General features: G+C 42.2%; 1 protein-coding gene across 1 annotated transcript in view; it reads right to left on the reverse strand.

Moving 5' to 3' along the window:
- Positions 1-1,349: 1,349 nt before the first annotated feature.
- Positions 1,350-25,691, reverse strand: part of LOC134489760 (protoheme IX farnesyltransferase, mitochondrial) — a 143,137-nt gene continuing 118,795 nt past the window's right edge. Inside the window, exon 7 of the mRNA XM_063292626.1 lies at positions 1,350-1,944. Coding sequence (XP_063148696.1) covers positions 1,538-1,944 — 407 coding nt within the window. The 3' untranslated portion in view covers positions 1,350-1,537. The remainder of the gene's footprint in view (positions 1,945-25,691) is intronic.

Raw genomic sequence — 25,691 nt, forward strand, 5'->3', positions numbered from 1 at the left:
ATCTGGCATAACTCGTAATAGCATTTGGAAGCCTCCTGGGTATGAATTGAGAAGTTATGAGATTGATATTTCCCCACAGTAGCAGATTGAAAGTAAATTCCCAAGTATTTAAATACTATGGCCTGTTCAATCTGCTTGCCAGGGATGTTCCACATATGATGGCAGTTTGTACAACAGTTAAAAGATAGAATCACTTTTCTTTTAGAGTAGTTATTTCAAGGTCTTCATCATGACAACATATTACAAAGGCTTGCAGAATTCACTGAAGACCAATTCCCGAATTAGTAAAAGGTTTACACATCAGCAGCATATTGTAAGATGGAAATGGGATTGTTGCTTAGCACTCAAGAGGTGAACCTCATTTTTGGACATGGTTTTTCAACAGAATCACTGTAAACACTAAATAGAAGTGGGGTAAAAATAACCCTTGCTTAATACCCTTCAGAATGGGAACTGAAGCAGAGCCCTCCAGTAGCTCCACCTTGCCTGCAAAGAGATATTCTCATACAGCATCACGATCTACCTTAATAAAGGTTGACCTATAGAGGTGGCTCTCAGTTTCCTCTAGAGCCTCACTCTAGAGTTTGAAAGTCAACCTTAAAGCAATGAAGGCGGTGTAAGGAGTTCCTCCTGGGCAGTTGGAGTATTTTTCTACCAAGTTGTGCAATAAGATGCATTGATCAAAGGTTAACCATCTGGCTTGGAGCCAGTTTGTCAGTCAACACCTTCTGTTGTGTAAGCCAATCAACAAGTTTCATGTAAAGACATCTGACATACAGTTTGCTAGCCAAATCATCTTAAGAGTCATTTGACTGAAGAGATATGACCTGTCTTTCAAAATATACAAATCATAGAGAGGAGTTAGTCCCAAAATATCAGAGGTGGTAGAAGCAAATGGAAATGCGGCTGTTTCATTTATACAACACAACATTATGGTATTGGGACAACAAGGGTCACTTAGACAATGCTACTGGGACAACAAGAGTTCTGTAGGTAGCAGTCCATAGTTTTTCAAGCTTCGGAAAGTAGTTCAAGAAACAATCGGTTCTGTCAAGTACGGGGTGTACTGCTTGGAATTATAGACAGATATAATCGTCTCAGATGTACTACTGGTTGCTCTTGTCACAAAAGGGATTAGCCTTGGTATGATGGCTTTACAATGCTGTAGTACAATGCATTACAAAGAGTACTACTTTGTACTTTTTTGACTTGTTTTATGCCAAGTGTATTATTGAACATTTATTTTTAAAAAATATTCTCACTACAGTACGCTGAGAACCTTTGAAAGAGTGGGGTAGCAATAAAATAAATTAATAATAATCACAATAGTCAAACCCAAGAGCCATAAATATGCCTCAAATGAAATCATTTAATTTGAAAATAAACAACATTGTGTTAACTGGACACAAAAGATTCAGAGCATATCAACACCAACTTCTTCCATCTGCCATGATTAATCAAAACACACCATTCTGAAGGGAAGCTTCTGAAGCCTCTTTAATTTCAAAATGCATGACTTTTTCAACATGAGGCAATCTCAAGCTGTAGATTTCTTTGGGTTGTCCTCGTTGGGCAACGACTTCTTGCATGCCAGCATAAGCAAAATGAGCAATGGCAGGTGCCAGAGGCTGCACAAAAACAACTTCCTGGAGCTGGCCCGGTCAGCCTCTTTGTAGAAGCGAAAGCCAAGGTAGGAAATGTATAAGTTGATTGGAAGAGAAACTACGGGGAACGTCCATGTGGTGACATCCAGGACAGGAGCCAGTGACGTGAGTCCAATTAAGGTGAGGCAGTGACGCAGAGCCACTCGCCGGCACATTGCAGGGTGAGTGACAGACATCATGCAGTAGCCACTTCGGGAGTAATCTTCACGGAGGCCCCAGCTCAGGGCGTTGAAATGAGGGAACTGCCAGGAGTAGAGAATCCCTCCAAGCACTAGTGCTCCTGCAAGAGAAATCAAGGTATTCGATTGCTCATACAATGGCCAGAATGGATAATCAGATAACGGAAACATTTATTGTTAGGGTTGCTTTTTAGTCTGGGCAGTTATATTTTATTATTCTGTTCTTAACTATTTAAACTGTATATTCTGATGTTGTTAGCTGCCCAGAGTCTTCTGGAGTAGGCGGCCATAACAAATTTTAATAATAATAACAGTAAGAACAACAACTTGGCTGAACTTTCTGTTTGTTATTATATACAGCCGGTAAATCACTTGCAACAAAAACAGCCTGCCATAAGGCAGTAAAAAGTATACACAACAGAGCTCCAAGGAACAGTTTAGTTGCCTGTGTAACCTCTTAAATACTTGCTTTATACAAGGGAGTGATAAAATCAGGTGACAGATGCCCAAACATTACATGTATTATCATTATTACTATTATCATGATGCATGGAACAAGAAAATTTGTATGTAACATTCTCAAAAGGATCACCGCACCCCACCCCACCCCCCAGCCAAAGTATAGGTTGATCTTCATTTTAGCCAACTCTTTTTTCAGGTGGGCCCCCTTCAATTGTTGCCCACATAAATACTCTGGTTAATTAGAAATCATCACGAACAATGATCTTTCTAGGTGAACAGAATGACAAGGGTTATTAACTAAATTGAATTATTTTAGAAGAGAATAAAGCATTACTTTTCAAATCATAACTTGGGAGAGTGCAACTTACTCAGACTAAATTCCTGGACTGGGAAACCCTCCATTTGACCACTTATACCCTAGTCACTCCATGAGTGGACAACTACAATGCATTCTACATGTGGCAACCCTTGAAGACCACTCAGAAGCTACAAATGGTCCAGAATGCAGCAGCTCAAGAAGTAACAGGCATGCCTGTGTATGCTCATGTGATACCCCTGCTCTGTGAGGTGCACTGGTTGACAGCTGGCTTCTGGGTGCAATCCAGGAAGCTGGTTACAACTATAAAGCTCTTTGTGACTATCTGAAGGACTAACTGCCTCCTTACCATCCTGCACAATCAGGTGAAGTGGCTGCAGATTTTCCTAAAGCAGTCATTCTTTGCTTTCAAGAAGTATAGAAGTATTTTAAATAAAATAAATGAAAAGGTGAGAACTGAAGAGCAGAACTATAATAGTACTTAAAAAAATAACACCTGAACATTACCTTACCATGTTTCTGGTGCAGGTTTATTAAGTAGAAATGCATGAAACTAATCTTGTGGTAGTCATGCAATTTAGATGATACAAGGCTGAAAGTGCTGTAGGTGCTGATAAGCAAGTAATCACTCAGCACTACAAACTCCATGTGCCTTAGCATTTTACTGTTGTTCTGTACAAATCTGAGTACAAGATTTAAGCACACAGGATAAAAATGAGAACTTCAGTTACTTAAAATGTGGGCCTATTTATTCTGTTTGTGAGTTACCTATCCTTGGACATCCTTAAAAGTTGATGCAAAAGCAAAAATTAAAGGGAAAACGAGAACCATGCTGTAATAAGGGCCCAAGTATTTGGGCACTGTAATTGTCACAATAATTATGGAACATTTTTTTATAATTACAGTGCAAAAGTCCATGTTCAAAATCATAGGCTTCAAAAGATTGATTCTTAGGAAACTGAAATTTAGCAGAGATGCCCACTAGTCTCTTCATAAAATCTTACTGTCTTTCATGAGAGACATTTTAATAAGCTAGACCCAGAAGCTTGCCTGAATTTCATGTCTCCTCCCTTAAAAGTTGCCATCTTATGGGACTTAGGAAGTGTGCCTTTTCCGTGGCAGCCCCTGCCCTATGGAACACCCTTCCCCCTGAAATTCGGCAGGCCTCCACTCTTTTAACCTTCTGAAAAGCGCTCAAGACCTGGCTTTTCCCCCAAATGCTAAGATAGGGCGAGATCGGTGAGATGAACTTGTTGTGGGCTGCATGGGAAAGTTTAGCTACAGTGCCACGTCCTTTGGTTTCAATACTTTTGGTTTTAATATTTTTGATTGTAAAGAGTTATTTTATTTTTTGGTTGGGAGCTGCCCAGAGTTTGGTACAAGATGGGTGGCTATATAAATGTTGAAAGAAAGAAAGAAAGAAAGAAAGAAAGAAAGAAAGAAAGAAAGAAAGAAAGAAAGAAAGAAAGAAAGAAAGAAAGAAAGAAAGAACAGAATAACGCTTCTTCTGTACTGGCTGAACAGAACTTCAGTAGCAGTAGCTTTGATTTCTACTGTTTTTTCTGTGACTAAAACATTTCTTAGGATGAGGCTTTCAGAAAGGGAGAGTAAAACAACACCTTTAGGAAACTGGAATATATTGTTAGAGAATTAAGTATTTAGCATTCTGGATCTCTGTTCATATATACTTGGGCCTTGAACTTTTTCACTGGCTTAATTCTAAAAACAGTCATGGTCAGAAATTTGGGAGACTACTATCTTGAAATATAACACCGACTGTAAATTATGGAAGCATTTCCTCCAATAATTAAAGTGAATTGCTTCTGAAGAACTGCTGATCTGTGCAAATGCCTACTTGACTGTAAAGTCACCACCTAGTCAGCTAGCCTGTTAGAATACCTGAAAAATGAGCTCATCTAGAGGCTGGAGAAATTGGCCAGTCCTTAAGCGTTCCCATCTCCGGGATAGATTGGTGGTAAGGCACACCATAATGCTTAGCATTTTTGCTTACATCTAGTACTTGATTTCTGTATTCTTCAGCCAGTTTTAACTCCACCAAGTAACTGAGATGTGCCCGAGGTCTCCTTTCCTTATTCAGGACTAGACTATTCCAGGCTTTGAGCCACTGAACGAGCCACTCATTTAGTCCAAAGCATGGCTTTGTATGTTATGAAATCAAACCCACATAGGGAAGCTGCCACGTTTTGAGGCCAATGGACTTACATATTTTATTTATATGGAAAAGCTACTTATTCCCTTAAAATCTCTAAGTGGGTAACAAAAATAAAACAACTATAACCATAAAGTATTATTTAACAAAGAAAACCCAAAACACTAAAAAGTAGAACTGTAAGTATTACAGTAAATATTACCCTACACCAGTTTGGTGCAGTGGTTAAGGCACCAGGCTAGAAATCGGGAAACTGTGAGTTTCAGTTCTTCCTTAGGCATGAAGCCAGCTGCGTGACCTTGGGCCAGTCACCCCATCTTAGCCCTAGGAAGGAGGCAATGGCAAACCACTTCTGTAATCTCACCAAGAAAACTGCAGGGACTTGTCCAGGCAGTCGCCAGGAGTCAAAAACTGACTTGAAGGCACCATACAAACAAGCAAACAAAATAAAAGCCCTGGACTGCAGTTATCAGACAATTAAAATTAAATTAGGAGATGCTGTCAATAGTTTTAACTCAAATGCAGCCATTTAGCTCTTTTTTGACTATATCATATTGTTTTGGTTCTGGCTAAGCATCAGTTTAGTTTATCATTCTTGTGAGAAATTCTTGAGCCATACGTGCATTTGGATATATCATTATTTGGATATTTTTAGATAACTTACTCGTATAAATTAGTGCTCAAATCTTTTTTTCCCCCTCACATTAATTGGTATAACCCAAACCTGAGCTTTCTCTATGATCCATGACCCATTCCAAAGTGAAGTTTTTTTTAATTCCCCATATCATTAATTAGTTCTCCTTTCCGTATCTAAAAGCTATGAGTTTTGTTCCCACCACCCAGTATTTTCACCAGGACTTGAGTTTTTCTGGCATTAAGAAATACTTCCCATGGTATATACTTCCTTCCCCTCTTTTTGGGCTAATAGTAACTTCTCTTATCTTCAATTGCCATTAAAAAAATAATTCTGCTCCAATACTCAAGCCATTTTTTCTCTTATAATCTATGTGCCTGTATTAAAAATAAAAACTTTGGACTTGAACAGCTGTTTGAGCTAATCCCCCTCCATGTCAGAAGTAGCTATTCTCCATTCTGTTGAAGATCAGTATATAAATCTGCTGTGCACATGCACCACAGGAAAATATCTCTTATTCCTATTATGTCTGTATATATGTCTCTGAATGGAAGACTTATGGTAATAATGTTTTGGGAACAATGAAGTTATTTTCCACTCAAGATTGCCCTTGGGGGATGTGAAAAGTCTTGCAATGTAGCATGGTTTGTTCAACTGTGTTACCATTCACAATTTTAGACTAAGGCCAAAAACATATAATTGGAGCTTCAAACCAATTTGCTACCTCATTCAATGTCTTGGTTTCTGGCTTCATATGCGTATAGCAGAGATGGCCAACTTGGCATGTAAAATAAACACCAAATGGTAACAATGTGAGCTCAAAAACAGATGTTGAAGTCTTATTACAGTTCCTAAAGGCATTGTTTACTGCTTTGGCTACCCAAAAAACACTGTTTTGCTAAAAGCACAATTTAGGTAATTCTTCTTGAATAATATGAAGGAATTTTAAAATTACTTCCACTTTCTAAAAGCTAACTTAGTGGGAAAGTATGTGTGCATGGTGGTGGTGGTGGGGAATAAATGTCTAAGAAATCTTTACAGTTATGTAAGATGATGTAGGCATTCTGAAGTTTAAGTTCAGCCTTTAAGAGCCTCTATTTAGAAGGGTGTGTGATTATTTTCATCTGTCTTGATAAAAAAACCTAGGTCCTCCTAGCTAACATAATACTAAATAAGTTAATCTCCCTTAGTCTAGATCAGTGTTTCTTAAACGTTTTGTTCTCGGGACCCCTTCCCACTTTTAAAAATTATGGAGGACCCCAAAAGAGCTTTTGTTTGTATGGGTTCTATTTATCGATATTTACCATATTAAAATTAAAACTGACACATTCATAGAATAGTTATTTATTGAATCATGTAAAAATAAGAATATTAAACCCATTAAATATTAACATGAATAAAATATTTTTTGTGAAAAAACCCAGTATTTTTTAACAAATAAAAAAATAATGAGAAGAGTGATATTGTTTTAAATTTTTGCAAATGTCTTCAATATCTGGCAAATAATTTTGATTCTGTGGATCCCTAAGAGGGTCTTGGGGTCCCCAAAGGTCCTCGGACCACACTTTAAGAAACATTGGCCTAGATAACTGAGATTAGAATTAGAAAACAAACATAAATTCAGCTGCACCAATTTACTGTAGGATAAACACTACTGGCAATTACATAATTATAGTTTTTTCACATTTGACCTGGAAAATGAGCCAAAGTATTACTGAGCCTTATTTATGTATAAAGAATTCTGTTTCCATTATCTGAATATAACCATCAGTAAAACTGATCAAGCAAAATAGGCAAACTATTTTTCAGAATTAAAGGTATAGCTATAATAGGCTGAAAATTTTGTTAAAATTCCTGAAGTATGTGGTTAGTTTAATTTCTGCACCGTATGACACGTCAAAAGGTTTTTTGGAAGTGGTTTGCCCCTTCTTCCTATGTCAAGGTAACTCTCTCCTATTCAGTAATGTAGAGCTTTTGCTTTTGGAAATATACACCATCAAGAAAGGGATCTTGCTTAGCTTTTTTATATGAATGTAGTGAATTACAAGAGAAATTCTTAATTTTACAACTGCTCCCCAAATAGATATAAATTATGTCATGCCAAAGTCATACAGGCTACATAATCATAAGTTTTGGATTATTTTCTATATAAAAAAACAGCTATATGTGTTGTTTGTTATAACAAATGGTTAGGATGCTTTTTCAGCAAATGGGAAATAGAACATTGGGAGATATATTTGTTAATTGATTAGATCATTGCCAAATGGGCTCCTTTGGGCTATGTAAATTTTTACCTTTGTAGTTTACCAGTAACACACTTATTGCTTCTGACTGTAATAGAGCTGGAAGTTACCTGATAGAATCATACTGAGCAAAATATAGCTAATACGAAACTTAACAATTTGACGATGACCACTACATTTCACTTGTTTTCAATAATTACTGATTCAAAGTCATTGTTTGGAATGACAAAATATTCAAAAGTTACTATGTATAGAACACAAATGATTTACATAGTCTTTTATAGGGTACAAAGAAAATGACAGGTCCCTGCCTGAACGTTATCATTTAAAATGATACAGGGTGTTAATAAAGGGAAAGAGAATAGAGGCCATTTCCTCACTAGTGACTAACCATAATTTATACCGTCATTCACCCATTGCTGTGCCAATACAACAGTAATGAAGGCAGGCTTTGCAGAGTCACGATGAGGACTGGATGATGTTTTAAGATCCTAAACAAGCTCATACATACAGGGAATGCAGGGGAGGAGACCACCTTGGGGTCCACAGGAAGATGACGTCTTGTGGTTTCCTTTGCTGTCCAGTCCTTGTCCCACACCTTCAACAACTCTGGTTGTACAGGGCCTCGAAAGGAGTCACAGAGGAGGAATGCCAAAGAAGGTAGCAGAGAACAAGTCAGATGTCACCACTGCTACCAGGCTTCTCTTCCAGAAGAGGATATGATAGGCCACTCCAATCTGACCTTTGACAGTCAGACTTCAGGCCAGAATACAGCACAGAAACTGCATTGGTTACATTTCTGGATGTCTTTGGAGAGACCAAGATCAGGGTAGTGTAACCCTCCAGGTCTTCAATATCTTGGCAGTTTTGTTTACAATTGCGCATGTTATACCTCTAGACTGCCTCTGTGGGATTGAAGTGGGAGGCATTATTCTTTAGAGGTTCCCCTCTTTCCTAGGGAAGTGGTTCCAGCAAGTGTTGGTGGTGGAATATAGATCTGCCTGAAGACCTCTACTTTGTGGAGTGCCTCAGGGGTTTCTATTTTCCACACTTCTCTTTCTACATGAAACCATTGGGGAAGGTCCTCTTTGAGCATGTGGTCAGGTATCATCAGTATGTGGATAATTCCCAATAACACTTCTTGGCCTCAGGCCAAATAGGTGGTGCACTAGAGGTGCTAACCCAGTACTTGATGATGAACAGACAGAATCCCTTCAAGACTTTGGATTTGGGTTTGTGGACCAAACACTTCCAGATTAGTTCCATCCTTAATTCAGAACAGGGCTGCACTTTCCTGTTGTGAGGTGGCTTGCAATTTAGGGGTCCTCTTGGGCTTACAACTCCTGCTCAGGAAGCAAATGGCAGTTGTGGCCAAGTGGGCTTCTGCCAATTATACCTTGTGTGTCAATTGTGGCCATTCCTGGATTGGGAGGCCCCGTTTATAATCACTCATGCTCTAGTTAGCTCCCATTTGGGTCACTGTAATGCAGTCTTTACCTCCATGAAAAGCATTTGGAAGCTGTAGCTGGTATAAAATATGGCAGCCTAGACAGTGATAGGTGTACCCCAATATAGCTGGGTGATCTTACTGCTTCAAGAACTGCATTGGCTACCAGTGGGCTTCTGGGTATCACCTTTAAAGCCCTACATAGCTTCAGACCAGGCTATCTGGGGACTGCTCTTTCATCCTTGATCTGCCCATCCCATCAGATCCAATAGAGCCAACTCCCTCTGGGTCCCACCTACATTAAAATCTTCTCTGATGGGATCCCAGAAATGGACATCTTTTTATTGCTGTTGGCTCACTTCAGGATTCCTCCTCTATGGAGATCCAGTTGGCATCCTGTGATGAAGATCTGAAACTAGTGAGTGTGTAATTTTGTCTACTGTTGATAGTTTTGATAATTGTTAAGTTTTATTTATATTACACACAGGTTTAATTATTATTTTTGAGGGGCTGTTTTTTGTTTATGAATTGGTTTTGACTGTCAGCTGCTCAGAGCTTTTGGAAATGGCATACAGAAGTAGTAAATTAGAGGGGGGAGGGGTTGACTCTTGCAGAAGCCTTAGTTGATTTACAGCTCTGAACCAGCCTAAACTTCCTATCTCTCCAAATCACATTCTGTGTTTCCATGACAGACTGAACTACAAATTATCTTAGTCACATTTCAGTCTTATGTGTTGTATGAACCTTGCCTGCATGACAGTTTATAGTTCAGTGTGACATGGATACTCAGGAAATTGGAATAGCAGAATAAACCATGCCTCTGTTAACAGTGCAGTAAGCCTGTGGTATGAACACAACTGCAAAGTCCCCTAAGGAAAGCATTTAAAATATGAACTTCATTTTGACATTTCACTTTTAATCTTCTACCTCAAAGCAAACCTGAATGCATCAATTCTCTACAGGAGTAAGTCGACCACAGGAATCACTGAGTTACCTTAGTCTAGCTTAGTCTTTTATACAAACGATCACCTTTTCCCATCTGAACTGGTGCACAGCCCGATTAAAGCAGGAGCTCCATCTAGGCTGATCTGGGAATGATAACCCACTTCAAGTTCACTGGAGCTTACTTCCCAATAATTATATGAACAGAGTAAGTCTCAGACGGTTTTTATTTTTTAAAATATCCAGTATGATCTCAGGATAAGTGAGTTAGATTTCCGGCCTTATGGAATAATTTCTTCACCCTCACTCCCAAGAAAGTAGATGGCATAGATGATTTAATCTCTTATTTAAGGGAAACCAGAAGAAGATGAGAAGCTTAGGTTCTGATCCAGTTCTCGGTGAAAGTCCGATTTATTTCCAGTGGGAGATCAAACATCCACCACAAACTATACTGAATTTTGTGGGGTTGTCAAAGACTCCAGTACAGTCAAGACATCTTACTTGAGATTTACTTCCTAGTAACCACATTTGTTTGACGGTCCCCAGATGGATGGTATTTCTAAGGCTTCCTATGGCCTTTCCTTATTACCAGCTATTGTCTTCTTCCTCCATCCTTGAATCAACAACAACAGAATTTAAAGGAGCAAGAAATAAGAAGAATGGCAAGACCTTGCAGGCACAGACCAAGTGCTTCCACTGGATTGACAAATGGAAGGATTTATCTTGCCCAAAGGATGGGAAAGATTGAGCAGTAGAGAGCTCTACACTTTCTATAGGAGAATGGAAGGTGGACAGTAGAAGATTAGAGAGGATGAGGCTGCAGTAATTAAAATAGGAGTTCATCACCTCTTGAACTAGAATTTTCAACAAGGGTCCAAGACTGTATTCACAACATGTTTACAGTATGTTTCCATAACATTGGTTCAGTTAATGAGGCTCTAATCAAATTAATTTCAGTTCTATTATTCTCACACACTACTGTCCACTACTGTCAAGTCAACTCACTTGTTCTTGCTACTACTCTGGTGCCCCCTGCTGACTACTTTTTAATAGAGACTCAGGATGTAGGACAAACTGGAGCAGCTGTCCCATATGGGTGGTTGAATATATATATATATTTATTTGAAAGCACTAGGAACTTAATACAGCTGTGTACAGTGGAGATGGCAATGGATTTATTGACTGGGCATTGACTCTGATTGCATCTCAGGTATCTCAATGGCAGAATCACTACTGTTTTTGTGTTTGCAAAAGAAAGCATGAGGCTGGGTGGGGAAGAATTGACTGACTTTTGCCTTATTAAATATAAAACAACTGCCTACTAGCACTGTCTCCATATTTATTAGACAAACAGCACAGTATTTTGCCTTCATGTACCCTGCACTATCCATCAGTGCTGAGATGTCTATCTCTTTTCCAAATTGAGTAAGATGTTTCTTGGGTCATTGTCTTTTTTGAGGAGGATGAAAAGTTTCAGGGCTTTACTAAAGAACTATTGCAGCAAAAATCTCTATATAATTCTTCATGACCAGGGTAACATGCCTCAGGCAAAGAGGCTTTACAATTTTTTCTGTGTTTACTCAGTTACACATTTTGCCTGAAGGTGGTTCAGAACACAAGCTAGTTCCTGTCTGTCTGTCTGTCTGTCTACCTACCTACCTACCTACCTACTGAAGGAAACTTCATTTGAAGTTTCATCAGTGTCACTGCTTCCAAACAAAGTGAGGTGTTTTCTTTACTACCCTTCTTCTGGGCAGCTGAGGGCTCTACCAAGAGGAAGGGTCACATACAATTGTCTTTTTCCTTTTCTCTTGGTGTTTTGTTGTTAAGCCTATCCATCTGCCACATGTCACTTACTGATAAGAAGTGCCCACTTTAAAATCCCGTTGTAAATAGATGTGGGCTGACATAATTAATGTTTATCCCATGACCCAATTTGAATTACAAAGTCAAGGCAATTTGAAAATCAGCCTCAGTGTGATTAACATTAGTACACACAGGCAGTCTATAAATTCCATAGCCCCAGGAATTATTTAAATTATCTGAAAATGAATGAAAATTAGGGCAAGATGTCTTTCAGGAAAATAGAAGGCAGAAGTGGGGTGTCTGAGATAAACTAAATAGTCCCTTGAGAAAACATTCTTGAGCCCAGTAATACCAATGTCTCTAGGCCACTGCGGGTCTCTAATGTCTAACAGAGTTGCCAGGCTGTTATCTGCTCTGCCACCACCACCACAGTACCAGAATAAATCCCCTTACCTGATAAAGCCTACTATGGCAAAGATCCCTCTTGCAAACTGGATTGTTTCACATTTGATACATTGTCTCAGCATGGGAATACCATGCTAAACAGTCTCTAGGATTCATTGCAAAAGTTGGGACCTAGACACCCTCTTGCAAGGCTAGCAGGACCTACTGCTTTCATACGGAAATGCGGTAATAATAGAAAAGTCCGACTGTAGATGGCAATACTTTCTGTAATGAGGGTTATTCTCTTACAATCTGTATTTCTTTTTCTTGTATAATATTTGTTGTTGTTTATTCGTTTAGTCGCTTCCGACTCTTCGTGACTTCATGGACCAGCCCACGCCAGAGCTTCCTGTCGGTTGTCGACACCCCCAGCTCCCCCAGGGACAAGTCCGTCACCTCTAGAATATCATCCATCCATCTTGCCTTTGGTCGGCCCCTCTTCCTTTTGCCCTCCACTCTCCCTAGCATCAGCATCTTCTCCAGGGTGTCCTGTCTTCTCATTATGTGGCCAAAGTATTTCATTTTTGCCTTTAATACCATTCCCTCAAGTGAGCAGTCTGGCTTGATTTCCTGGAGTATGGACTGGTTTGATCTTCTTGCAGTCCAAGGCACTCTCAGAATTTTCCTCCAACACCACAGTTCCAAAGCACCTATCTTCCTTCTCTCAGCCTTCCTTATGGTCCAGCTCTCGCAGCCATATGTTACTACGGGGAACACCATTGCTTTAACTATGTGGGCCTTTGTTGTCAGTGTGATGTCTCTGCTCTTAACTATTTTATGGAGATTTGTCATTGCTCTTCTCCCAAGGATTAAGCGTCTTCTGATTTCCTGACTGCAGTCAGCATCTGCAGTAATCTTTGCACCTAGGAATACAAAGTCTTTCACTGCTTCTACATTTTCTCCCTCTATTTGCCAGTTATCAATCAAGCTGGTTGCCATAATCTTGGTTTTTTTGAGGTTTAGCTGCAAGCCAGCTTTTGCACTTTCTTCTTTCACCTTCGTCATAAGGCTCCTAAGTTCCTCTTCACTTTCAGCCATCAAAGTGGTATCATCTGCATATCTGAGATTGTTAATGTTTCTTCCAGAGATTTTAACTCCAGCCTTGCATTCCTCAAGCCCAGCATGTGGCATGATGTGTTCTGCGTACAAGTTGAATAGGTAGGGTGAGAGTATACAGCCCTGCCGTACTCCTTTCCCAATCTTAAACCAGTCCGTTGTTCCATGGTCTGTTCTTACTGTTGCTACTTGGTCGTTATACAGATTCTTCAGGAGGCATACAAGATGACTTGGGGTCCCCATACCACTAAGAACTTGCCACAATTTGTTATGGTCCACACAGTCAAAGGCTTTAGAATAGTCAATAAAACAGAAATAGATGTTTTTCTGAAACTCCCTGGCTTTTTCCATTATCCAGCAGATATTGGCAATTTGGTCCCTAGTTCCTCTGCCTTTTCTAAACCCAGCTTGTACATCTGGCAATTCTCGCTCCATGAACTGCTGAAGTCTACCTTGAAGGATCTTGAGCATTACCTTACTGGCATGTGAAATGAGTGCCACTGTTCGATAGTTTGAACATTCTTTAGTGTTCCCCTTTTTTGGTATGGGGATATAAGTTGATTTTTTCCAATCTGATGGCCATTCTTGTGTTTTCCAAATTTGCTGGCATATAGCATGCATTACCTTGACAGCATCATCTTGCAAGATTTTGAACAGTTCAGCTGGGATGCCATCATCTCCTGCTGCCTTCTTATTAGCAATGCTTCTTAAGGCCCACTCAACCTCACTCTTCAGGATGTCTGGCTCTAGCTCACTGACCACACCGTCAAAGCTATCCCCAATATTGTTATCCTTCCTATACAGGTCTTCTGTATATTCTTGCCACCTTTTCTTGATCTCTTCTTATTCTGTTAGGTCCTTGCCATCTTTGTTTTTGATCATACCCATTTTGGCCTGGAATTTACCTCCGATGTTTCTAATTTTCTGGAAGAGGTCTCTTGTCCTTCCTATTCTATTGTCTTCTTCCAGTCCCGCGCATTGCTTGTTTAAAAATAATTCCTTATCTCTTCTGGCTAACCTCTGGAATATTGCATTTAATTGGGCATATCTCCCCCTATCACTGTTGCCTTTTGCTTTCCTTCTTTCTTGGGCTACTTCTAGTGTCTCAGCAGACAACCATTTTGCCTTCTTGGTTTTCTCTTTCTTTGGGATGTATTTTGTTGCCGCCTCCCGAACAATGCTGCCAACTTCTGTCCAGAGTTCTTCCGGGACCCTATCTACTAAGTCCAGTCCCTTAAATCGATTCTTCACCTCCACTGCATATTCCTTAGGAATATTAGTGAGCTCATATCTAGCTGATCTGTTGGTCTTCCCTAATCTCTTTAGTCTGATCCTAAATTGTGCAAGAAAGAAGTTCGTGATCTGAACTATAGTCAGCTCCAGGTCTTGTTTTTACTGACTGTACAGATGTCCGCCACCTTTGGCTGCAAGGGATGTAGTCGATCTGATTTCGGTGTTGTCCATCTGGTGAAGTCCATGTATAAAGCCGTCTCTTAGGTTGTTGGAAGAGAGTGTTTGTTATGCAGAGTGAATTGTCTTGGCAAAATTCTATCAGCCTACGTCCTGCTTCGTTTTGTTCTCCCAGGCCATACTTACCTGTAATTCCAGGTGTCATTTGACTGCCCACCTTAGCATTCCAGTCTCCTGTGATGAAAATAACATCTCTTTTAGGTGTGTTGTCCAGTAGGTGCTGCAGATCCTCATAGAACTGCTCTACTTCAGCTTCTTCAGCATTTGTGGTTGGGGCGTATATTTGGATCACTGTGATGTTAGATGGCTTGCCCTGAATTCGAATTGAGATCATTCTGTCGTTTTTTGGATTGTATCCAAGCACTGCTTTAGCCACTTTACTATTAATTATGAAGGCTACTCCATTTCTTCTGTGGTCCTCTTGTCCACAGTAGTAGATCTGGTGGTCATTTGATGTGAAGTGGCCCATTCCAGTCCATTTCAGTTCACTGACGCCCAAAATGTCTATCTTTAATCTTGACATCTCACCAATAACCACATCCAATTTGCCCGGGCTCATAGATCTTACATTCCAGATTCCAATGGTGTGTTGATCCTTAGAACATCGGATTCGCCGTTCACCACCAGCACCGTCGGCCGCTAGCCGTCCTTTCGGCTTTGAGCTAGCTGCGTCATCACATATGGGGCTAGTTGAACTCATCCTCTATTCCTCCCCAGTAGCATTTTGACCATCTTCTGACCTGGGGGTCTCATCTTCCGATGGTATACCGACATATCTCTGGTTGTACTAATCCATTTAGTCTTCATGGCAAGAATACTGGGGTGTGTTGCCATTACCTTCCCCAGGGATCGCATTTAGTCTGAGCTCTCTGTCATGACCTTCCCGTCTTGGGTGGCCCTTCACGGTTTAGCTCATGGCATCATTGAGGTGCTCAAGCTCCAGCACCACGACAAGGTAACCATCCTTTGCTGAAGTGTATAATATTAAGTTGATTATTTTAAATTTCTACTTGCTGTTTGGAGCTAAATAAAGACAAGATTTTGATAAACAGGACAGATGACTGCATAAAGTTACAGAATTAAGGCAGAGATGACTGAGATGCTTTGTAAGAATAATAACTGATATTACAATAATTGTAATAATGAAAGTATAACTCAGAAAACATACCCAAAATTGAAAATTATTTTTTTAATCAACTAGCACATTATATATATGAATTAATGGTAGTCTATTGACTACAGTAATGATTTGAATTCAATGCATAATAAATATCTGCATCCGAATTCCAAACCTATACTAGACTTTTTTTTTCCAAATGAAACTAAGCAAATTAAGTAATACTACAAATGTGAATTATTCAGCTAAATAAGACCAATTTAGATTTGGAGATTTCTCTATTTTTGATGCATTATTTTGTACTTTCAATTTTTTTTTTTAATTTTTGTGAAGGGATAAAACACAGAGTTAGGATTCAAGGAGCATTTTCAAAAGAAAAGTTCTCCATAAATACTAATATTTGTGCTATATTGGAATTATCCCAATTTATCTTTAATCTGAACAAAAATTAACTCCACCTTCAGAACAGGACTGTAAATATACAAATACCTTTGACTAGTCATTCTCTGTCTAGATTAACTGCATTTTCATTTCTTTTTTGCAAAGTTGAAATTTGTTTTTAGGTTCTCTAGTTTACAGCACAATTCTAGTCATGGAATTGCAGAACCACTAAATAGAACTAAATAGTATTCTGTGAATCAAGAAGAAGAGGGGTATATTAATAATAAAATCTTGCCCAAATAATGAATTGATGATTCACTCTGAATGGCTAGATTTAACAAAGCAAATAAACAAATTCCTTCTCCTATAAAAAATAAGGTACAGCAAGTACCAGTAAAATTTTGGATATATTTCTGCCTAGTTCTCTTTTCCTTGTTGAATTACTTTTTCAGTAGAGTAACTTTACCTTCTCTATTTTTAACCAGGCACAAATGTATTTCTGCCCTTTTACTTAAAATTACATATGCTAGTTAATTTATTTTATTTATTTATTATTCAAATTTCTATCACTGCCCATCTCCCCCCAAAAAAGGGGACTCTTAATGATGACGTACTAATGGATTCCAGAAATCTGGTATGGAAGTCTGCCTCCTTGCCACACTGACAAAGGTATTCACAATCTCTCTTCAAAAAATAAGGTTTTTTTTTAATCCCCTTTTTTTCTCCTCTCTTCCAGACAAACATTTGAATGAATTCTTATGAAATGAAGCCCTGAACTACGAGTTATGCTTAGAGTACATATTTTGGGAATTGCCCTTTATTTTAGATTATGCATTAGTAATTATGTATTTATTACAATGATTTTTATACTGCCCACCCTAGAGATTATACATAAATAATGAATTATTGTTTACATTTAAAACTTATATGCTCTGACAGAAGTTCCAACATTTATAATGAAAATATAAATGCCAAACAGACAATGAGAGAATGTGTAACCTATGCAATCAAAACTTTCAACGAAATTACACAGAAAAGACCCAGAGCACACCAAATGACAGAAAGTGGCAATTCAATACAACTCCCAGAGTGAATGCTACTGCATGCAAGTCCAACAACAACAAAAGAATGAAGTGAGACAGACCTGGCATGGTCTGGACATATTTCTATTTAGTGGGAGATATCGTGAAAGAATGCTTAAAGAGTGTGCAAATAGCGGCGTTTGCAAAGCCAAGCAAGCCAAAGTAGTTGCCTGTGCAAAACCATGGTGAAAACTATTCCTTTCTTCATGGATGCTATCTAAAGACTCCTATATGACAGCTTCAGTGGTATGAGATGCCACTCCTCTGTAGGTTCTGAGCCACAGGGATGGGGAAATTGAGGGAACAGCATGGCATGGCAGCTTTCGTTTGGAGCCAAAGGAGGACTGCTTTCTGATACAGTCTCAATAAGACATGAAGAAATAATATTTATGAATTACTTTCACAGCTGGGAGAATGGTAAGTTGATGAAAAGCGCAAATCACTTAAGTACATGTGGACCAAAATATTTTGCAGAACTCCTTCCAATCAAAAGTTCTGCAGGAGCAAATATGATGTTTTATATATTACTTGTAAATTTTAGTTCTGCTATTCAACAGTCCAGAATTTTACACACAGAAGAACAAGAATTTGCCATTAGTAAAAACAACAACAACAAACAAAACAATCCTCTATGGCCTTAATGGGAGAAGCTGGTAGCATTTTTTATTTTCAAAAGCAAGCAACTGAGCAGACTAGCAGCAAAAGAACTTTTCTCAAAGGGAGTTTCTATCATGTGGAGCATTGCACACAATACAGGGTACATTCTATGTCAACAAAATGAAATTCATCTCCTGTATCACAGTGTCCAAATTTTACAGTCAGAATTGTCAGGGCCAGTTTGGATTCAGAAGAGTCTGAGCTGGAAGATGCTGCACTTGATGCAGGAAGAGCCTAGCAATCAGGGGAACATGATGAGGGGCTGGATCCAGGACCTCTCCCAGTCCTATAGCACACTGTACAGAGTGCCAAGGAGTGCAAAGGCGTTTTGCATGGCTTCTCACCTGTCAGGGTCATTTCTGCCCTTGACTGTCTACACCCACAGCAGATACTATTGAAGCGCTATTGTTGCCAGCAACCTTCTGTTGGAAACAACCACTTTGCTTACCGGAACTGCTGTGTGCTGGTCTCCTGAACCTATTGCCTGTGGAAGCTCTGGCCCTGGAACCCGGACCAGCTGACCACCGATGTCTGGACTCCTGGATGATGACCTGACTATGCTTTTGCTTTCACCACTTGGAGTCTGGCTGTTTGGAATCCTTTGCAAGTAAGCCCAATAGGGACTGGGATTTTGTTACTCCATGGGTGCACTTGGAGACACTCCCTGCTTGCCTTTGCTTGAAACTGTCTTTCATTTAAACCCCTCAGTGTGCATGTGTGTGGGAGACTGGCTTGGGACAGGACAATAATGATCAGTAACAGGTGGTTTCACATGACATCAAAGGCAGAAGGGGTCACCTGAGGCCTTTTGTAGCCCTGGAGCCGCCTTTGGCCACAGCTGTTAAAAACCAGGAAAACAATTGTAATGTAAGGCCTAAAATTGGCTAAACGTATATATTTAAACAAACTCCTCAGACTTTTTCTAAAATTCAAGAGAAAGAAAGAGAAAGAAAGAAAGTTAAGCACAGCTCCTGGCTATTAAAAGACTGCTCATATCTTAGGAGTGAATCAACAGCAAGATTTTAAAGGAATGTGAAAATGCTGATGGCAAAGGCTAAACAGGAAAAGATCAGGCATAGCTAATTTCACAGGACAGATGCACACTAACAGCTTGCTTGGTTTTTGACATACCCAAACACAGTGTTGCTGAAAGTCACAGACTATGTGTAATGATTGCCCTAGCCCCAAATACTCAGACTCACAAGAGGATGCTGAATGAAATCTGATTTATTGAAGTACGAGAGACAAATACAGAGAAAGCTGAGAATGAGCAAAAGCGCGCCAAATACAAACTTAAACCCTTGCTTCAAACGTATCCCGCCTCCCTCGTAACAGCCCCGCCCGGCACAGGTGCTAGCAATCGTCAGAGTTGCTAGCCTGGGAAAGTAACCTTGAGCGCAGTAGATAATACAAATACATTCCAAAGCAAAGCCAAAAGATAATGGTTCCCATCCTCCCTAGACAACTGAAACACGCATCCAATTAATGACATGCGAAACGTTACGATGCATCAAAGACATTGAAACGGCGCACATGACATACCGCCTCCCTAAAAATACCCCTAGGGACCAGGCTTCGAGGGATAAGCGGAGTGGAAACGGGCCACCAGAAGCGGGGAAGCCACATCTGGTGCAGCGACCCACTCAGGATGAGGGAAATGTTTCCAACGAACTAAATATTGCAAAGTATTGCGAAGGCGTCTAGAGTCGAGGATTTCTTTAACTTCGAAGTGTTGCTGACCATCAATCATGATGGGGGTGGGGGGTGGAGGTTGCCGATGCCAGCGATCAGAAGGAATAGTCGGTTTGAGTAAGCTGCAATGAAAAACAGGGTGTAAGCGTTTCAGGTTATGAGGCAAGTCAAGTTTAAAAGTCACAGGGTTAATCTGAGCAACGATTGGGAAAGGACCCACAAATTTAGGTGCCAGTTTCTTTGAAGGTTGTGCAGATTTGATAAACTTGGTAGAAAGGTAGACCGAGTCCCCAACTTGGAATGCAGGGTGTGGGGCACGTTTCCGATCAGCATACAGTTTATAATCTGCTTGTGCATCAGCCAATGCCTGTTGAATCATTGGCCAAGAGTCAGCCAGTTGTGTTGACCAATCATCTGTAGTGACTGCACTGGCAGGAGGTTGTGGGAGATCAGTGATAGGTACAAAATCTTTACCCAGAGCCACTCGAAACGGGGTTTGTCCAGTGCTTTGATGCACTGCATTGTTGTAAGCTACTTCAGCAAATGGTAAGAGGTCTACCCAATTGTCCTGCTGATAATTCACAAAAGCGCGAAGGTATTGCTCCAGAGTAGAGTTAACAGCCTCAGTGGCCCCGTCCGTCTGAGGATGCCAAGCCGTGGACAGGGCTTGCTTCGTGCCTAACAGCTTGAGAAAAGCCCGCCAAAACTGTGAGGTAAATTGTGTACCCCTGTCCGAAATCAAGCGGGAGGGACATCCGTGTAGCCTGTACACGTGTACAAGGAACAGGCGGGCCAATTGACGTGCCGACGGAATGGACACGCAAGGAATAAAGTGAGCCTGTTTGGAAAAATAGTCTTTGACCACCCAAATGACCGTTTTGCGTTGGCTGGGTGGGAGCTCTACAATAAAGTCCATGGAAATTTCTTCCCAAGGGGAAGAGGGGGTTGCCACCGGCTGCAGCAGTCCCTGGGGCTTGCCCACCTTGCGCTTGGACATTGCACAGACAGTGCAGGAAGCAATGTAGTCTTTGACATCTTTGCGTAATGTAGGCCACCAGAATTGCCTCCGAACGAGGTGCAGGGTTTTCACAAACCCAAAGTGACCTGCGAGTTTGTCATCGTGGGAACGTGTTAACACATCTTTCCTGAGGGTTTCAGGAACGTAGAGGCGGTCGGATTTCCAAGCGAAGCCTCTGTCAAAAGTAACAGTATCTTTATTTTCAAGCAACCAAGTATCAGTTTTCAGCTCTTTTAGAAACTTTTGTTGCAACTGGGAGGGAATTGACAAAGTGCTTGGCTGAGCAGCGGTTGTGGTAGGCGGTTGCTGCGCGCGCGTTTGGCTTCGCGTCACAGCCTGCATGCCCAATTGGGGCGCCGTCCAGAGGGTGGTCACCACATCTGGCGCCGCCCCAGAGTCCTGAGGTTGCCTGGACAAGGCATCAGCCAAGAAATTCTTTTTCCCTGGAATAAATTTGAACTGAAAGTTGAAGCGATTGAAAAATTGCGCCCAACGAACCTGTTTAGGGCTCAGTTTTCGAGGGGTACTAAGAGCCTCCAAGTTTTTATGATCAGTCCAGACCTCAAAGGGATGATTTGCCCCTTCCAATAGGTGCCGCCAAGCTTCTAATGCAGCTTTCACTGCAAATGCCTCCTTCTCCCAAACATGCCAACGTCTCTCAGTCTCGGAGAATTTGCGGGATAGATAGGCACAGGGTTTGAGGCATCCTGCCTCATCTTTTTGCATCAATAATGCCCCAATAGAATAATCGGAGGCATCTGCCTGTACCACGAAAGGCTTGGAGGGATCAGGATGTTGTAAAATGGGCTCTTTGACGAACGCTGCTTTCAGCCGCTCAAACGCCGTTTGACAAGCGGGCGTCCACCTCAACAGCGCTCCGGGATTTTTGACTCTCCTAGTATCTCCCACCCCTTTTGTTCGAAGCAGCTCCGTTAGGGGCAAGGCAATCTCAGCGAACCCCCTGATGAACAATCTGTAGTAGTTGCTGAACCCCAAGAAACTTTGAAGTTGCCTGCGGGTGCGGGGACTCTCCCAGTCCATGATAGCCTGCACCTTGGCAGGGTCCATTTCTATACCTTTATCAGAAATCCTATACCCCAAGTAGTCAATTTGGGTCTGATGAAAGGCACATTTTGATAGCTTTGCATACAATTCAGCAGATCTGAGTTTACACAAGACTTTCTTTACCAGAGCTACATGCTCTTTCATGGTTTCCGTATAAATCAATACATCATCCAAATACACCAATACACCTTTAAACAGATGTTCATGCAAAACTTCATTGATTAATTGCATAAATACCCCAGGGGCCCCAGCCAACCCAAACGGCAACACCTTATACTGGAAGGCTCCCAACGGGCAATTAAATGCAGTTTTCCACTCATCACCCTCCTTGATTCGTACACGATAGTAGGCTTCTCTTAAATCCAGTTTAGAGAAGATCTTGCCCTTGGCCAGATGTGACAACATGTCCTTTATCAATGGCAAGGGATATTTGTTGGAAATTGAGACGGCATTTAATCCGCGGAAATCCGTACAAAGTCTCAATGTGCCGTCCTTTTTTGGGCGAAAAAGAACCGGCGCCCCCACGGGTGAATTCGCCGGCTCAATAAATCCGCGCTCCAAATTTTTGTCCACAAATTCCCTCAACAGAGTCAGTTCCTTTTGCGTCATGGAATAAATTTTTGGTTTAGGCAATTGAGTGTTGGGTAGCAGTTCTATGGCACAGTCCGTTTTTCGATGGGGAGGCAACTGGTCAGCTTCCTTTTCACCAAATACATCAGCAAACATCCTGTACTCAGCCGGCAAGCCTTCCAGAGGAGAGGCCGGGTAAGGCGGAGTCGCAGCTGCCGCAACCCCCACCATCTCCTCTGGGGCACCCTTCCCCTCTGCCGCTTGATAAAATCCATCCCTAAACGTGATAGTTCGGTAGACCCAGTTTATTTGGGGATTTTGCTGCACCAACCAGGGTACCCCCAACACCACCAATGGTCCCCCAACCGGAGCCACTACAAAAGATAACCCTTCCTGGTGACTGCCCAGTTGCAAGGCTACACGCCCTGTAAAATGGGTGACCGGTTTGCCCCCTGCCACGGACCCATCCAATTGAGTAAAAGCGATGGGTCGCTGTAAAGGGAACGTGGGGAGCTCCAAAGCTGCCACCACGTCGGGGTGCATAAGACACCGGGAACAGCCCGAATCAATCATGGCCCATACTTCCACAGTCTTGGATTGGGAGCCCAATTTCAATTTCACCATGAGTATGCGGTAAGTGCCACTCACCGATGGAGGCTCGCGCCCGTCCTCTACCACCTGCCCAGCGGCGCCCTTTAGAGCAGGTGGCTGGCGTTTCCCGCCGGCTGCGGGATTTCGGTCTCCCCCTCAATTTCGAAGAACATCACATCGTCTCCCTCGGTTTCAGCCACCGCAGCTTTCTGTTTCCTCGGCAATGCAGGGGATTTTGCTGGCGGTTTTCCGGGCCGTTCCTCTACCTTCGCTTTTGGGCATGCTGCCACTCGATGCCCCTCCTTACCACATCTCAGACACAAGCCTTTTGCGTATCGCTTCTCCCGCTCCTCGTCCCAGGGTCGTTGTCCCGGTTTCCCCCCGGTGGTCGATGGGCGGCTGGGCTTCACCTCCCGCCCTGACTTGGCGGTCTTCCGCTGGGCAAAGATCTCCTGGGCATGTTCAGCCCTCCCCGCCAGCAGGATCCACTCATACAGCGTGTATGGGTCGTCCCTCCCCAGGGACCATCGTAGCACTTCTGTATTCAAGCCATCCTTGAAGAGCTCGATAATGGTTGCCTGGGACCAGTCATCCACCTTCCCAGCTAGCGCTTTAAACTCCAAAGCATAATCAGCCACTGATCTGAACCCCTGCTTGAGTTCCTTCAGGGCTCGCTTTGCTCTCTCCTTTGCTAAGGGGTCTTCGAAGTGTTGCTTCAACGCCCCGAGGAACTCCTCGAGACTTTCCAGTTCAGGCGCCTCCGACTGGCACATCTGGACATACCAGTCTGCCGCCCTCCCCTTCAGTTTGGTGGCAATGGTGATGATCCTTGCCTTTTCCGATTGGAAAAACGCCCCCCATTCTTCCATGTAGGCTTTCGCGTTCGTCAGGAAGAACGAGAGTTTGGTCGGATCCCCATCAAACTTGACAGGGAAGTCTCGCATGCCGCCTCCCGCCGCGCTGCGCCCCACCACCGGTGCTGCCGCGGCTCGTGTTTCCCTGGCTCGGGGCGGCACGGGGCCCCGGGGCGATCGCCCTGGCGATGCTGCGATTTCCATCTGGACCGACTGGTCCCCTTCGCGCCTCCGCACCACCCGTCGCCGTTCCGGGGACAGCCCCTGGGACGAGGGGGTTGAATGCCTTTGGCTTGATTCTTCCCGGACCTCTCGCAACGAGGTCACATCCAAGCTCAGCTGTTTCAATATAGCTTCCAACGAATCCATTTTGGACTCCAACACTCGGATCCGATCCGGAGTGGGTGAGCCCTCCGTTGGCTGCACCTGCACCACGTTGGGGGATAATGGGTATCTCTGCCTCCAGGAGGGACCCCCCGTTGCCGTGGCATCTCCTTGGGTCTCATCCCAGGTGAGCAGCTCGCCCGCCGAAGTTACGGTGGTCTCTGGGGCCGTCTTCAGCCCCCCGGCTTCACTCTCCGACTCGGAGCTCGCCTCCTCTCGGATGGCTGACAGCTCCCCACCCTGGGACGGTCGGCCGGACTGCCTCACGGTCGAGTCCGGTTCCCCTTCCTCCATCATCATGATGTCGGGTTCAGTCATCGCGGGCTCTCTCCCTCACAGGGTTAGACGCTTGTCTTTCCTGGACAGGGGCCAGCGGAGTTAGGAACTTATATTCTCAGCTTTATGTAATGATTGCCCTAGCCCCAAATACTCAGACTCACAAGAGGATGCTGAATGAAATCTGATTTATTGAAGTACGAGAGACAAATACAGAGAAAGCTGAGAATGAGCAAAAGCGCGCCAAATACAAACTTAAACCCTTGCTTCAAACGTATCCCGCCTCCCTCGTAACAGCCCCGCCCGGCACAGGTGCTAGCAATCGTCAGAGTTGCTAGCCTGGGAAAGTAACCTTGAGCGCAGTAGATAATACAAATACATTCCAAAGCAAAGCCAAAAGATAATGGTTCCCATCCTCCCTAGACAACTGAAACACGCATCCAATTAATGACATGCGAAACGTTACGATGCATCAAAGACATTGAAACGGCGCACATGACACTATGTGTAACTTCTGGTACAAGGAAGTCACTCTAATCCTTTGGTGATGATTCTTTCTAAACCAAACGATCCCCGGTTCCTGGTTTCACCCAGAGATCAGTTGGAAAACTGCTCTGCCATCCTACTGACGTTAAGCAATAGCAGCCTGGTTTCATTTTGGTTCAAGTATAGCTGTTGTACAAATAGCCCAAAATGTCCACCAGTGTCTACTTCACTTCTCTTCTCGATACCATTGTCTAATCCATGTAGTGAAACTTCTCAATTCAGTCTTGCCAAGGGGACTTTTGTTAAATAAATAGCATTTAAAGAAATATATCCTGCAAGCCATGAGTGTCAACCTCTTACAGCACCTAGCAGTGACAGATGAATCTTACATGACCACATAAATACATCAATACCATTCCTCTTCAGTCCTGCACTACCTACCAGCTTTTTAAAATAAAGTATGAACTCCATCAATTTTGCACCAGAAGCCAAGCTACCATGTGGTTTACATGCCTGTTACCCATTTTTCTGTGATTTTATTGCATCACCCACTATTACAAACTCCATGGCCTCCATGCCTGGAGCCATTCCCATGATATAACAGCCTATTATTAAAATGGATTATTTTTAAGTGTTTTACTCTCCTTGGAGTGATCTCATCCTTGCTAAAGACTCTTTTCCACCC

Source organism: Candoia aspera, chromosome 2 (assembly GCF_035149785.1).
Source record: "Candoia aspera isolate rCanAsp1 chromosome 2, rCanAsp1.hap2, whole genome shotgun sequence".
Lineage (NCBI taxonomy): Eukaryota > Metazoa > Chordata > Lepidosauria > Squamata > Boidae > Candoia > Candoia aspera.